General features: G+C 48.6%; 1 protein-coding gene across 9 annotated transcripts in view; it reads right to left on the bottom strand.

Annotated features, from left to right (window-relative positions):
- PIP5K1C (phosphatidylinositol-4-phosphate 5-kinase type 1 gamma) overlaps positions 1-16,518 on the bottom strand; it is a 50,736-nt gene that overhangs the window by 23,837 nt on the left and 10,381 nt on the right. For all 9 annotated transcript variants that reach the window (XM_080385138.1, XM_080385133.1, XM_080385131.1 and 6 more), the window contains exon 2: positions 1,607-1,638. In XM_080385138.1, the coding sequence (XP_080241264.1) occupies positions 1,607-1,638 (32 nt within the window). The remainder of the gene's footprint in view (positions 1-1,606; positions 1,639-16,518) is intronic.

The following is a 16,518-nucleotide window of genomic DNA, read 5'->3' as shown; positions in this document are numbered from 1 at the left end:
TGCCAGCACTCCAGAGTGAGAACAAACCTACTCCTGTTCTCCTCCTCTTCTTCCTCTGAGTCTGCCTGGACCTTTTTTTTACCCGTCGAGGAAGGAGCAGGCTGTGGCTGCCCCCTTCAACAAGCCAACGGACCCGTGTTCTGTGGAATTCCACGCAGCTCCTTCTGTGACCCCAGGCGACTGCGGAGCCCAGCAGACGGCTAAAGCTGCTGGTGAGCCCCCAGAAACACTTGAGGGGTTTTTACATTAAAGAACAGCCAGGCCTTGAATGTTCCTTTAAGAGATCCAAGGTCACTTCCCAAATGACAATATTATATCACTGTCTCTCTCAAGCACCACACAGGCCCATCTCTCAGGACTGATGTCTACAGCAGACAATGGATAATTTTGTTCAGGCTACAGAAGTTCTTTGTGTTTTAGCTTTTAATCAAAAGCTTGCAGCTATTTCTGGTCAAACTGCTTGTACTCCTCGTACTGAGGGGAAGTCTGATTTCTCCTTCAAAAAAAATCCGATTTCCTACCCCGTTTTAAACATTTAGTGCAGCCAGGCTTTTGCTTCTGAGCACTCCTCCTCCAAGCAGTCGTGATTAGCAGTGCAGCTTATCCTTTCCTTGCAGCTTCTAACCAACAAGCCGCATCCTATTACATGCGAGCTCAAGCTGTATCGTCCTGCCTCACCACGTGGCTCATCATCATCCTCTCAAAGCGATCAACAGACACAGGTACCAGTTAAGGGATTTCCCTCCTATGAAATGCAGTAACAGAATTCTCTTCCACAGTCTCTTGCTCGACCTGTGACTTTCCAGGGCAAGAAAAAGCGGGGCTATTTGTGCCCTGAACAAAGCAATCAACTTTCACAGAAGTTGAACTTCCTACTACGTGTATTTCTGGACAGGCAAAAAAAATAATAATCAAGTCTCACATTCCTGGCAGGAAGATTTAGCTATTCATGCATACAAACGCTCATCATCCCAGGTGAGTAATGTAAAGGCGTGTGACATAAAATTAGATCAAACAAAAATCATTTGAACACGATGCCCTAAACCAAGAGTGTGGGTTTCAGGGAACAGCTTTCAAGCACGGATCCTCCTACTAGATTCCCTGCTGCCAACTGTGAAGAGTTTTGCTCCAGAAGGTAACAGTGATTCAGCAACCTGCGACCTGGATTATGCGTGAGAAGATCAGCCCCTTGAGATGTTCCCCTATTTTACGGCTTCACAAATTACAGCCTCGACTCGCTCCCAGGAGTGGGTGAGACCCAACACAGAGCCCTGGAGATGCCCAAGATACAGACCCTCCGTTTATCACCTTCAGCTTCTGGGGTGGAAGAGGAGCCCTCGGCCACTTACAGACCTAAAATTGGCCGTGTGGTGGGCATAACCCCTTCACATCCCCGCGGCGGCTGTGGTGATGCCAATACAGGGACTCCAGAGACCTACCCCACTCATTTTCTTTGTCCCAGATAACAAATATCAAATTTTCAGTAATCTTAAAAGTATTTAGAAATCTGGCTTTGCTCAAAAAAGGCCAGGCAGAAGTGTTTTCTAGAGCTCTGCATTTTTATTTCTCAACACGGGATTTTCAAGGCCAGCTTTACACATCTCACCTCGGTGATGGCTGCCTTCTTCGGTGCCAGACCTGAGGAGAGAAAGGAAGAGCATCAGTAAAAGAAGAGACACAGAAAAAAAAAAAAGCACCAAGAACACAGTCTAATGCTTTGCTCTTCAAGCGAGCTGTAAAGTCTTCAAAGCAGCTGATTTTTTGCTCAGTTTTCAGTTTCACTAGTGCAGGAGTCTGAAGTTTTAGGGGTCACCCAAAATTTCATATTCAGAAGCACAGAGACGCACAGTTCTTCCTGGCAATGTTTCCTAGAGGCTTCAGCAGAGAGTTCTTGTAAATCCCTGCTGCACCGTAAGTAATAGGTCCATGCTACACCGAAGAGCCAGCTACATCCAGAGGCCCAGAGAGACACTTAGGAAGCTGCTTCCCAGCCACTCAGAAGGCACTTGACAAACTATATTGATAATTGAATCTATTTATAGAACCTGATGTCCAAATATATCGCAAAAATGAACGCATCATTTATCTCAACCACTGCCTTTGGGAGAAGTCACCATTACAGCGAACGGTGCGAAATGAGGATTTTGCCTAAAGCTTTTAGATAGATAATCAGCGTTGGAAACGTGAGTCCAAACCTTCCTCCAACACAAGGCCATCTTCTCATTTCCTAGTGCAAGCCCCAGTCTGCAAGTAGCTCCGTATTTTTAGGCAACAGGGATGAGAGGCTCCTCTGCTGCCAGTCCCACGAGGTGTTCACCGACCTGCACGCGTGGGACCACAACCTCCAGCCCGGCTGACTCCAGAGAGCCACGACGAACAAGGACCAAGAGATGCTTAAGAAGAGCTCAGCACCCCATGCCGGCAGCACCACGTCCCCTGCCGAGGCAGCTCCCTGGCCCCCCTGCACACCCAGCCCAGGTATCAGGAGCGAAACCCATTTGCAAAGGACACAAACCCAAGCGACAGATTTCAGGCCGTCTGTTTCCAGGTACGAGTCTGCTGCTCCCTGCTCCTATCTGAAGTGTTGCTGCAACCACAGATCATTAAGCATCCCACAATCCTTTAGAAAGGACTTAATTTCGCAGGGGACCGTGGACTGACCTGGAGTTTTGGCTGCGAAGGAGAAAGGCTCAAGCCCCCCACTTGTCCCCACTCGAGGACAACAGGTAGATAATCCAGCTACCTGCTGGCACACAACTGCCCCCACTCCAGAGGGATAACTACACAAGCTGGGGGGTGGTCGCTCTCCAGGGGGAGCAGGAGATGTCCAGCCCCCCCAGCTGGAGAGCAGGAAAAGCCCCAGAGGGTCCAGCCTGACATGCTGCAGCATCATTCCCCTCCCCCCCCGATTTGGCCGAGGAGGAACTATGATGGGTTAGCTGGGGTAACTGCTCAATCTCCTCAAATACAAGCAGCGCTGCTTTAGGGCTTGTTTCGAAAGGAGCGTGAGCAAGAAGCTGAGCGTAACAGGAGCACGATGCTCTCCAGATGACAATAATGCTGGGAGCGTGAGATTCAGTTATATTTCAGGAAACATTTCAGATGCTGGGAAGGAGAAAAAAAAACAACAACAACAAAACCCCCTTGGTGGTCACAGGGGAGACTAAACTGCTCTCCGTCAGAAGTGCTGAGGTTCTCTCACCATCCTGTTCTCTGCAAGCTGGGGATCGTCTGGTGCAAAACGGGTCCTGGCCATGGGGTATTGAGTGTCTGCGATGGATCTGCCCAGCCCAGCAGCTTGGCCCACAGCAAAGCCAGAGGAGCAGGGGAAGATTGACTGGTTTTGGTTTAAACTGTCCCCTCTAGTGCCCAGGTTTTGCATCAGGAACAGGAATACAGGACTGCAGCAAGGGGTCTGCAATCCTGCTCCCTCCACGCAAGCTGCATCGCGCGATCCCACCTCAGACAGAAGGATGGGTGGCGAGTGGGGCAGGGACCCCTCAGGGGTGCAGAGCAGCTCCCCTCCGTCGCCCACCCGGGTTGGGCATCTCTCGGCCAAGGGGCTGCTGCCCACATGGGTGCTCACCGCAGGGGATGGGTGATGTCAAACCCTGTAAGCCCCTCCAGCTCCTCGGGACTGCGCCCACAGGCAGCTCAGCGGGCCACGGCTAGCTCTGACCCTGCATCAGGGTGTTTTTTCCAGGGGGACAAAAAAAAAAAAAAAAAAAAAAAAAAAAATCAGTTCTTTGACTTAAGACAACACAATTTTATGACCGTTCATCAAAATGCCACGCAATGGCCAGGGGAGCAGGAGGTACGGCACTAAGTGAGAATTTGGCTAACAAACTTTCAGGGCATGAGCTGGAGCAGCAACTCAAGGCCACAGAAGAACCCCAAGGGACAAACTCTGCTCCAAGCTGGAAATTGCTGGGAACACAACGTGGGCAAGAGGGTGCTGGGCCAGGGAGACCACACTCTCCCTGCCACGGCCGTGCCGGCTCTCCGACTGCACTAATCTCTTTTCTGCACTTTGTCACAATTCCAGAGCAGGAGATTATCTTTAATTTTGTGATAATTACCACAAGCCGCTTTCATTCCCAGCTTTTAAGTGTCTGCTGCTGTACACGTACCAAATGTGGAATCAACACCAACTACCCGCACAAAGGGAAGGTACCAGAGATGAAGAACTGTGGATCTCCAGGAGAAATGATGCTTCAGGTAGACAAGAGCATCCCCAACACAAAACCTCCCTCCCCGTGCATCCCCACCCCCACCTCAAAAATCAGCTTTATAAAATCAACTTGTCCAGGCAGAAAATGAAGAAAAAAAAAAACCCTAATAATTTTCCACTGGCTACTCAGTGCACAGCACTCGGCTGTGCTTGTCTCAAACAAGCTGACAGATGGCCTTGTGAAAACTGATTTAACTCCAGCTTCAGGGGCTATGCAGCCATGAGAGACAGCACTCAGGGTTGCAGGGAACAGGAGCTCTACCATGGCAAGTTTCAACACTTAACAAGCTAATTGAAATGATTCTTATCGGATTTGGTGCATCTTAGCAAGGGTGTATTCAGAAACGTGATGAGCAGCTCGGGTAGGGGAACCCCGAGGTGAAACCCCAGCTTTCTGCCCTGCCTCCAGCTCGTGCCTGGGTTTTGCATTTCTCATACATGCTCAGCTTGCTGCCTTCAGCTTGTCTTCTCATCTGTGCACGGCTTTGAGTCGACCCTGTGCCAACACTCGAGCTCCTCTAGAGCCTCAGAAATGAACGCTTCGGTTGTAGCACTCAGCAGTTCCCATCTCTGATTTAGTGTCTGATTTTTTTTTTTTCCATATGCCTCTCTACTCACAGCCACAACACTTGTCCATCCCTGCCACCCCGCAGGATGAGGATGAATTTCCTCCTGGAAACCCTCTGCACATTTACTACCCGACATAGAAAGGACTCTCGAGTTTTAGCTCTACCACACCAGAGGAGCATAAACCTACACAAGATTCCACAACCTGGTTTTCTTACACGATATACTGGGTCAACAAATGGGTGTTCAGCCCTTTCTAGGCCATTCACCCCCCATTTACAGATGCTTGGTCACTCGCTCCCGGTAAGCAAAGGACACCACAGACTGACAGGAGGGCTCCCACTCGTGATGGGAACACTCATCGTTACCAGGTTCATCAGCTGGCCTCATCGGGGCATCTGAACTCAGGGAACGGTGCAGGGCTGGGATGAGAGCAGCCCCCTTGGCTTCTCCAGCCCACAGCCTCTCTAGACACTGTCGTCGGGGAAACGCAAGTGATGTCAAGTTCAGTTGTTAAAAAAATAAATTAAAAAATACCATCAAATCTTTGGCCTTGAAAGCAAACTCATGAAAACCCGAAAATATCACCCTTGCAGTCCACAATTTAGAATGAGTTCAAGTTAAAACGAGAGGTTTCAAGTTTCATTTACCTGCAGAGAATACATTTTAGAAATTAATCAAGGGGTGAGGGGGAAGTCACTGGGCTCTCTCAAAACCAGCTAAACTAGCAAACCCCCTCTAAACCTGGCTAGAGCTGCAAGAGGCTTCTATCCACCGAAAAGGAATTTCTTAACAAGGTTTACAAACATCCAGCAGAAGTCTTGTTTAAGATCTAATAAAGAAGCCTTCTTTATAAAACAGATGTATACAAATGTAAATTTATAAGTATTTGATGGTTTATGGTGCTCTAGAGAAGTCAAAGCAAATTTGAATAACTGGTAGATTTATCTGGACCCCTTTTTCCAGTCCGAGATGGTGCTGCATCTTTAATAAAAGCTTTGCTTTATTAAAGTGTTTATGAGGAGATATACAATGTGACTGCAACTAAAAATACATTAGAATATAGACGCCACGTCAGCTTTTCAGCTGAAGGCTGTACCAACACGACCCCTCCAAAAATGCAACACAGTAGAGACTGTTTGTCACTCGCTCCGTTGGAGTAGCAACTGCAGTCAAACATAACCGGTTTCCAAAGTACAGTCCTCCAAGAGCACCAGACCAGCTGTTTACATTTGTTGTTGGGGTTTTTTTATTTATTTGTTCTTTATTTTTAAACTAATGAACTGACAGTAGCCTTTGCAAAATTGACGTTTAATACTAACCCAGCCTAATCTGCGAGAAAGCTGTAAAATTCTGACAAGTCATACATGCGCTGATGGAGGTCTGGATCTAATTTTACACTTATTTGATTGAGAATATGATAACACAACGCACCTGAGCAACCCATTTAGACAATAAGAGGAGGTGAAGACTGCAACCAGGATGCTATGATTTATTGTTCAATCAGACTGGTCTAAATGTGGCCCCGTCTGGTCAATGCATTATGTGCAAAAGCATTAAGAAACAGAGTGCTAAGGCACGAGCTGTGAAAGTTGAAGGCTGTAACACGTGTAGCAGATGTGTTGCAGTTGAAATACAGAGAGAAAGGCTGGAAATTAAACATATCCATCAGAAGAGACAGCTGTTACTTCCCATAAGGGACGGCTGATAAAAAAAAAAAGGTAAAATTAAAGGGGAGGGAGGCAATTCAAGAGATGCCAGAAAACACATCTCAGCTGAGAAGCAGCATCTGAGCTAGCACAGGCAGCCAGCCGGGGCTTCCCAAGGAGGGGGCACGAGCGTCAGCCCCTAGCAAAAGGAAAAGGCAGAAAGCAGCCTCTGAATTTCTTCTTGCACTCAAAACGCGTGGCTTCAGCTCCCGGCTCGCAGGATGGGGCACAGCCCAGGGCAGTCAGAGAGGAAGGGACATGACATGGAGCAGAAGCCAGACTCTCAGCAACCTCCTGGAGAAGGCAGCTATTTACAACCTGCTCCTCCCAGGCACCCAGGGTGACCTACTTCTGAGCATTAAAAACATTTTCTTCCTATGAGAGAAACAGTAAGTAAGCCAGAATACTAAATACAAAGTTTGGGCTTCCCCCCCTCCCCCTTAAACGCAGCATCTCTCGACAAAAAGAGTTGTAGCCGACCCTGGGCACAGACAGCTGCTGCTGCCAGCTGAGACCTTGTAGAAACAATATGAAAATAAAGCAATTTGAGCTAAATTCTCCTTGTTACATAGAATCTACATGCTACCAGTCGCTTTGATACCAAAATTTATCCATTTTCCCCTGGAATACTTGCTGACCCACTGAATGATTTTGGGGATCATCTACGCCAAAATTGCGCTGGCTGAAGGCAGCCTGAACTCTCCCCACAGCAGTTAGCCCGCCTTGCTCCATCCCTACGGATAAGCATGGCAAGGGGGAAGAGAGACCCTGCTCCAAGGCTCCTGCAGCACAGGTAGCTCCACATTCCTCAGGACAGTTCAGTCACCATCCAAAGTCCATCGGTTATTTGCAGACACAGAAATGCTGGCTGCGCCGGGCAGTATTCAGACCGGACTACCAGGAGCAGCCAGAGATAAGTAATCCCATTTAATTCCACCTTGGCTGCCCTGCTCTGATCCCTGTCCTCTGCTCCCGCTCGCCGCCCACACCGGCTCCGTGCCTCCTTTTGCCGTTTCAAGCACGCAGGAACCACCTCCACTTTGTGGAGGGAAGATGACATTTGCCAACCATGATCTGCACCAACTTCATCTGCTGCACTCTCTTCCCTATGGCTTTGGTCTTGTTTATTTGAGCATAAAGTCGTTAGGGAAAGGAACGGCATGGCTTGTACAAATTAAAGGAGAGCTTAATGTACCAGCGAGGTAGGACGGGGCCTCAGGGCACTGCTGTGATACCTCCTCAGCAGTGACACAGCTCACTCCCTCCTTTCCAACCCGGGCAGTTTCCATTTACACCAGCTCTTCCATCAAACAAGGTGGGTGGGCGGCAGGAAGCCCCCCAGCGTGCCCCGAACCCGCAGTGAGCCCCACAGCCAGTCCTGCCCCAGCCATTCCCTCCAGGCTTCCAAACCCCAAGCCCCAGCAGCTGCTCCCTTGCCAGCACCCTGCCAGGGATCAGACGATTTAAGCCCTGCATTATACATCCCAGCCAGGACCGCTCAAAGCATCCAGCTTACGGAACACCACCACGGCCAGGGACCGCCAGAACAGGATGATTCTGCAGTAAAGGCACCTACCAACCTATTTTATTTGCAGTTATTGGGGGGTGGGGGTGCCCCCCCTCAAGAAAATCTTTCTGCCTCAGAAATAAATCTGTTTATCCCAGCTCAGGAGGCAGGGCAGAAGCTGAAGATGCAGGCAGGGAGTTAACAAATTCCTCCCTCAGCTGCAGGTGCGGATTTCATCCCCGGTGCATCCCTCCTCGGGGAGCCACGCTGCTGAGCCAGGACATACCATGCTAAAACGTTTCCTTGACAACTCACCAGAAAACCCGAAAAGCGCTTACAGCACCGAAGCCCAATTACAGTGAGGAACGAGCAGGACAAGACCAGGGAAATGAAATTTAAAAAGAACTGATTTGTTTTCTTGTCTTGGATCAGGGGCACGTAGAAAAAAAAAACAAAATAAAAAAAGGACAGTTTTGGAGTGCCTAGCCTGAACCATGCGACAGAGCCGACAAAAAAGCAAACCAAAAATCTCATCAAGAGGAGCACACAATAGCTGACACCCAGCAGCGGAAAGGGCTGCAGCCCGCTCAGCTCCACGTTCAACTCTGTAATTATGCAATCCAGTGGGATGTTCAGGCGAACATCTGCTAGATGGGGAAGGTGCAGTCTTATCTGAACACAGTGTTCCTGCTCCCTTCCACGCTGCCGGTCACAGGAGGATTGCGGAGTTGAACGACACACGCTCCCCGGCACGTCCAGGGCAGCCGAGACACTGGCAAGGTCAGGCACCCTGGCAGCGGCGTTGGGGACGCCAGCCTCTTCCTAGCCTCTGGCTTCTCTCTTTATTACAACCTTCGAGTCCAAATCTGTCTACAAGAATTCACAGCAAAGGTTGATTAGGATTAATTAGAGGCAGCAAACATCGCGGCAGGAAGCGTAACCTCTCCAGGACAGAGCCAGCTCTCTGCGCCTGTGACGACATCCAGGCACAGCGGCACCGCATTAAAACCACAACGCCAATTTAGAGCGAGGCCATAAAAGGTTGAAGGGCTTTGAAGTCACATTATTCACGATCATCCAGAAGAGCTAGGGACACGTCCACTTGCCCCCTTCCCTTTGCTCAGGGGTAGGATAAGCTTTGCATCCCCTAGCAGGTCCCAACCCACGGACACCACCCCCTGGAGCATCTCCTGGCTGCTGAGAGAGCTGTAGTTCAACAGCGGGGAGACAGAGAAGCTCCTGTTGCCTTTTTCTGCAAAAACATCAGGGACCTGAATGTAGTGAATGACCTCAGGCCGCCCTTGGGACTCTTTGTGTGTGTTCAGATGGAGTTTTCAGCTGCCACAAGGTCCCAGAGAGCCATTTCCCAACCCCATGTCAGAGAAGCGAAGGCTTGGTCCAGAATTCACTTCCCTCCTTTGTTTCCCGAGCATCGCTATCTCCCTGCCTGCAGGCTCCTGCCTAGAAGCAGCATTCAGCACTTCAATGCAGGGAAAGGATGCTCAGCTGCATCCACCATTATGCTATTCTCCAAGTGCCACTAACAGAGGGAAAAGCACAAGCTGACTAATCCGAGGTTATACGCTGCTTGCCAGAGCAGTTATCCTGCCCCAAATACACCAGGTTTGCAGTGTGGCACGGCTCAGTGCTTTAGCTGCACGAGGCTTAATGTCAGACCTCAGCACCTCCTGGTCAGGTAGGGATTAGCGCTGCTGGAGGCTCTTCACCATCTGACCTTCGTGGGCTCCCTTTGCTACTCGCCGTCTCGGCAAGGCTGCTACCAGGCACAGGACAAGGAACTGGTGCTTGGAACAAGGGTAACTTCACTGCAGCCCATTTCAAAACTTCCTAAGTTGATAATCAGCTTCTTGTTACTGAGAGGGCAAAACCCCTTTAACGAGGGAACAGGAGGATGCCTTTACACATCAGCTTGGTTCCCTTTACAACGTTGCTCGTCTGCGTGTCTCTCCAAAGGATCTCAAGCCATCTCGGTAGAGCACTGGCAAATCAAAGAAATCCTTCAAGCTGCTGATCGGAGCAGCACAGCAGATACACAGCTTGTAGTCCAGCACTCTGTGAGACAAACGACAAACTATTCCCCCTACTTTCCCTCTCAGCCCTTTCTCACAGAGGGTTCCAGTCAGCACCTCCGATCCAGGAGGGATGGGTCTGTTTATAGTTCCCACCATTTAAAAGTGTCTTCCTACAGCTGTTACTTGACGAGAGCTTACTTTCCTCGCTCACTCGCTGTCAAGAATTATTCTCAGGCTAAACTACATTAAAATAGAAGAATGCAACTCAAAAAAGATATCCACCTCCCTGATATTTTCCATTTGCTGACCTTCTAAAAGACGTGTTGAAGTCCAGTTGCTCCAGTCACAACAGGTAAAGAAATCTACCTGGGGTTTCACAACACCCACCTGCCACAAGACCAGGACATACAGCAGTTACCGCAGTAAGCGCAACTTTAAAACCGTGGGAGCTCAGCACCCCAACCGACAGCAATCTCCAAAGGCAAAACAGTTGTTTTGTCTGCAGGCCACCCCTTCACAAGTCATCCTGAAGATGCACCTGGATTTTTAATGAGGGGGGTATTTCCTGATTTACTCCGTAGCCAAAGCTGCTCGGCTAAATCCGCTAAGACTTAATTCTGCTCTTGCTAATGTCGCTTGACAGAGATTTTCCAAGGGTGCTCAAACAACTGAAGACTTGAAAGGGGATTTCAGAATGGGGTCGCGTATAACATGCGTCACTAGATATAAAGTCCCTTTGCCAGGCTGCTCGCATCAGGTTGAGTAAACTCGCCTTCACAAAACACTTCCAGGTTGCCATGGGTGCTGCTGACAACACTGCAACACGCAAACATATGTAGAGATTTATTTGTACCATAATACTGAAGACAAAGTCTGGGTGGGGGACATCTGTATCTTCTGTTTCAACAACAGCCGTTGAAGCAAAAGCATCAGGTTGAATTTCTGGACCTGTTTTGAGAGCGTGGGTTTGTGATAGAGCCCTCAAAGAGCACACCCTCCAGGGCTGACTGGAAACACGTGGTTAAAAAAACACAATAGGAAAAGCGGACAGTGATACATCTTTGTTCAACAGATCTACTTCTAAATAAACTTAAGCTTTTGCTGCTGTTAACAACTGGAAATTCAAGCTCTACAGCCTGCATGCACATCTCACCTGTACTCGTTAGGCACCAGGCTATCAGAGATTTCTTGGCCTCAGTCAGAATTGACTTCCCCGACTCACACATGGGCAGAAGGCCAGGTCTGGCTGGTGTTTTGCTGCTTGCCATCAGTCTGTCCCCTGCCATCACCAGAGCACCCTGTCACCCACGCTGCCTGCACAGGCATCACAGATTCCGCACAACCCATCTAAACCTACAAGGCAACAGTGAGGGCTGCCCAGCTCTTTAGGAGCAAGCTCCGCTTAATCCACTCCAGCTACTGCAGATCCTCTAGGTGGATCCTCTCCCTCCTCTCCCCCCCACACCAGTGGGGCTGGTACCCGGGAGGGGGACAAGCCTCCAGTCCTCCTCTCCTCCATCAGGGCTCTGTCAGCAAAAATCTGCAGCAGCTCCAGACAGACCAGTGAGACTGAAGAAGAGCCTCTAGGGCAAAAGCTACTGCCACAAGGCATGGGGTGCTGTAGGTTAAGAATAAATTTCAATTATTGCTCACCACCATGTTCTTTTCCCATCAGCCTTATTAAGGCCACTTCTGCTCTCTGTGACTACAGCGTTTCGGTCGGGTGCTCCTGCTCTGCTCTGCTCTAACAAAGGCACCTGAACAGATGGAACAAAACAAGCCACAGAAGAACAAGCTCAAAAGATGAAGTGTGCTGCCAAAAATCATAACTCTGAACTTTCAGCAAGTAGACTCTTCTCTCCCTGGGATCCTGGCTGTAGCACAACAGCTAGTGACTCAGCTATCAGCTGAAAATAAGTTACCTAAAAAATAATGAAATTTTTAAACCCACTTTTAAATTAGTAGGAAATACAAACAGGTGAGACACATAGAGGTAGCCCAGTGCCTGTGCTGGGCTACAAGGATGTTTCAGTTGCATTACAGTGATGATCATGGCCAGCCTCCTCCAACACAGGTAACCACAACCTGAAGGCCAGGCTCTTTCTGGCACAGATCTGCAGCTTTCTCAAAAGCGAGGTCAGTAAAGCAGCTTCTCCAGCCCAGCCTGGAGGATTTTCACTGGAGGCTGAGCCAGGCATTTATTACTTCTGTTTAGCCAACTGCAGCTATGTCCATTTATTTAGGAATAATTTAGGAACAAGCTCTGCTCCAGGCTCTGTACAGGTATGTGTACAAACTAAAGATGCAAAAGAACAAAGAGCAAAATTCCAAGGAGCATTTAAGGGTCCCAGAGTGCTGCGCAGGCAGAACCAAGGGACTGGTTATCCCCAGACTCCCGAAGGCACACTGGGTGCTGAGGACACCAGGTTTCTAGCAGTTTTCCAAGCGGCTGCCGCACACGTTCCATACCTAGTTCAGCCACGAGCCCCTCTGCAAGCAGCACCACTGTTCAGGATTCAGAATGGAGCCCACAGTCACTGCTGAGTCACTCACCGGGCAAGCATCGCACTTACCCTTTGTATCCTGCATTTACATCACTTGTGTGGGATATCGGAGTGGTCAAGGTCTTTCTGAAGCGACTTTGTGGCTTCTAGGATGTGTTTGACAGCAGGCTGTACGAGGTGAAAGAAAGCAAGTTCCCATGGAGCTGAGCCACAGCCAGCTGGGTCACCTCGCTCCCGAGCCCCCGGCTCCTGGGCTGTAGGTTGGGGAGCAGCCCTGCTCCGGTGAGAGGGTGGAGGAGGAAAGGCACACAAGGAACACGGAAAGCTGCAGCTGAAGAACATCGGGCTGCGAGGATCAGGGACAACCTCGGGAAGAGCCCAGTCTGGCTGGCCACATGGCTCGTACACATGCACTGGTGTAACTCTATGTAACTGGGAGTGACTTCTGGTCTCGCAGGTCCTAAAACTGAGCCCTGAACCACGAGCAACTTAACTCCTGAGCCCTTCTCAGGGCTTTATTCGGCATCTGCCCGATACAATGAAAAACCAGGGATGGCTTCTGAAGAACAGGTACAATACAAAGTAATTCAAGACAGCAACACTGAGTGAATTTCCATCCAGCATTTCTGGATAGAACAGAGAAGAATCTCACAGGACCTTTATTCCCATTTGCCAAGACTTTAATAAAACCAGAAACAATGTAGTTCCCCTGAACCGCAACACTACAAGGCTGGACCAGCCAAACTTACACTGCCACTGACTTGCAGAGGAGGTGGGGGACAGCATCAACGTGCTCCTGCCTTTGGAGAGAAACAGAAGCCACAGCCAGGGGTGTGAACATCAGACATTCACTCCAAAAAGCATCCCCAGGAGGACAACCCAGCCTCACAGTCAGGTTTTCCCTCCCAGCTCGGCTGGTAGCTGCCAGTGCTGTGTTTTAGGACGGTGGCACGCGTTGCGGGGTGGGAGGAAGGGAGACAGAAGCGTGCGGTAACGCTGGCCAACAGCTATGGGACAGCTCTCAGTGGGGAATACAAGATACACAGGGCTGACATGGGAAGTCCCATGGCTTGAACTCTACATTCCCTGGCTCCCAACCCAGTAATCCTCCAGGCCAGATGGCTCGAGCCTATAGGCCTGTAGCCACCAAGCGGTGGGGTTCCTCCAGCCCCACCAGTGAGGCCAGGAAGATCTTAACGGGCGAGTTATTTTCACAAAACACAGCAAAATGGAAGGCTCAGGGTAGTCAGGTACTGATGGCTTTCCATGGAAAGAAAAAAAGGCAGGTCTGATGAAGAACCACCATCCTGCACGTACTGAGATGCCATTTAAGACTGACCTGGCCAAGCTCTGAAGTATCGGATGGTGCAATACCTCCTGGCTTCCTCTTCACCAAAATGGGCTCATTGGTTTGGCCAGAACTTAAAGTAAGGCAAAGGACTTTTGGAGACCATTATCTTGGCAAGTCAGAGCAACCAAAAGCAGGAGCTCTAATATAAAACATTAAGTAACAAGCAGCACTTGCCACTTCTGCCTGTAACATATTCCTTTTCCCTTCAGATGAGCAGCTGCCATTCAGGCACATCTTACACCTCCCTCCCACAGGCCTTGGATTAAGTCGTTTTTCACCCCACCTCACCCTTACAGATTGTTTTTCACCCCACCTCACAGGAAAACTTGCATTTAAATGTCATTTCTTCAGATACTGTAAAAATCCATCTTGTTTCTCTGCGCTGCAGTTTGCTCTTAAGCTGGAAGTCACCAGCATGTCCTGGGCTCCTAGTTTTCAGTTTACAGAAAAGATTCACAATAAAACCAATCTTTGTGTTTTAAAATCTGGGAATTAAGGAAGCCTTAGCATCTCTCTGAGATCAATTCTAAACTTTACATCTCAATACCTTGTGGAAGCTCAAGCATTGCCATCCTGCCGATACAAAACCAGACCTTGCATGTATTAAATGAAGTTCCTCCCCCATTACCGCGTCCTTCGAGGCTGACAGCCCTTACAAGCAGTCCACCACCATTTGAAGATGAAGAATTTCATCTCGGGAGGGTCTTCAGTTTAATACCAGCCTATATGGGCCAGCTCTGCATCTGGCATATGAGGGACAACCTGGTTTATTATACCAAAGTGCAACAGATAAGACAATTGCTGTCTTTAACCGGAAAGTAACTGTCTTGTCTGACAAAGTACAGTCTTTTTGCTTCATTTTAAAGACAGACTCATGTTTATCAGGACCTCAAGGCTCTGCAAGGGAGCTACAGTAAAGACTGCAATTATACAGTGGAAACGCACGGGGCCAGTCCGCACAGAAGCAATTAGCAGTTTCAGGACGTTCACTCCTTCAGTTTCTCATTTCCTTTAATAAGTATTTTCTGGCATTACGAGTTTAGAAGCCTCTTTCTCAAAAGATTGACTATCTGGGACAATCCACCAGTGACTCCTGCTTAATATCAAAATGAAAACAAACATCCAGCCCTCTGAGACTAAGGTAGAGAAAGACTATGTCATCATTTCTCTTCCATCAACATTAATTTAAACCTGAAGAGATGCCGGTTTGAGAGGAAGCATCCTGGAATTAAAAAAAAAAAACAAAACCAAAACCAAACAACAGTATGCATATCAAAAGCCACAAAATGCAGCACAACATGCACCCCCTAGAAAAACTTAATTATCTTGTAACATAAGCTGGCATTACAGGGAAAAAAAAAAAAAAAGTAGTAGTAAATTTAGCAAAGGCAATTGTTAGCCTTCCAGATTTCAGTTCTGATCGCTGAACAAACAGTCCTTACCAACACAAAAATTACCCCATAACATGTGCTAAATTATTTAAATCTACAAATAATCACCACCTGTTAGGCCAAACTGAAAAACTTTGCCTTATTTCTGGATTCCACCTAGGCAAGTGTTTGCCCTGTAACTGAAGAGCATGTCATTTAATGTTGACAAGTGCAGCTTCAAGACTGTATAATTTTCTGCTGTCTTTGTTCCAGCTTTGAAGTTAGGGCCTATTTTACATCTCTATAGTTTGCATATCTGCCAGCAAATTCTATGCTGTTTTGTACGCTGCCCCCGTCAACACGCATCCAGACAGATGGCAAGAGCAGCACTGAATACATACAGAAAAGAAAACTGCCATTTTAAAGATGACACCCATTTAAAAGTGACATTTAAAGAGAAGACAAGTGGTTTCAGGTATTACATCTGCCCTCTCGGCAGCGTGTAGCACTTGTGAGCACATTACCCCTTCCTCTCGGCGTGGGGATGCGCATGCTGCGGAACCGGCTGCACGGACAGAAACTGTGAAATCAAGAAATCAGAGAGAACCAAGTTGCACATCAGCATCTAAGCAGAGTGCCTGACTGCACGAAGTGCCATCAGGCACACATTCAGGGAAGGAGCACTCAGCCAGATGATGATTTTAGCCAGCTGCCTCCCTCTGAGAAAAATGCAGTAATGGACAATTTTGTCTTTAAAAATCCACAAACTTCGAACAGTCAGATGTGCAGAGAGACGATAGGAAGAAAGCTACCGCAGCATCTTTGTCATCAGTCGCAGCATCCTGCCCACAGTAGAGACTCCGGTAATATTTTGCTTGCCCTACTGCCAGGTCACAGAAAGCACCAAACACAAGCAAACACTAAGACAGGCAGGGAGAATTTGCCTCTTTTTAGAGCAATTAGCAAAATATCATCACTTCCGCCGCGCGTTAGCCTTCCCTCTCCGTACATCTAGCACGGTAAACGCCATCAGCTTTAACTTCAGTTCCCAACTCCAGAAAAAGAGCCAGGCATCCCGCAGGACGAAACCAGGCCATCCAGCCGATGGCAGGGGGAGACTCCAGCGCATCTCGCCTTCATTTTACTTCGTAAAATGGAAACTTGTGTTTCTAGGCCTTACGCCAAGCCTGAAGGTTTTTCTTCAATCCCCTCAGATCTTCAGGACCTTGAAGTAAAATCAATGGAC

Source organism: Falco punctatus (assembly GCF_963210335.1).
Source record: "Falco punctatus genome assembly, chromosome: 4".
In the NCBI taxonomy this organism is placed as follows: domain Eukaryota; kingdom Metazoa; phylum Chordata; class Aves; order Falconiformes; family Falconidae; genus Falco; species Falco punctatus.
This window is presented reverse-complemented; position numbering and strand designations above follow the sequence as displayed.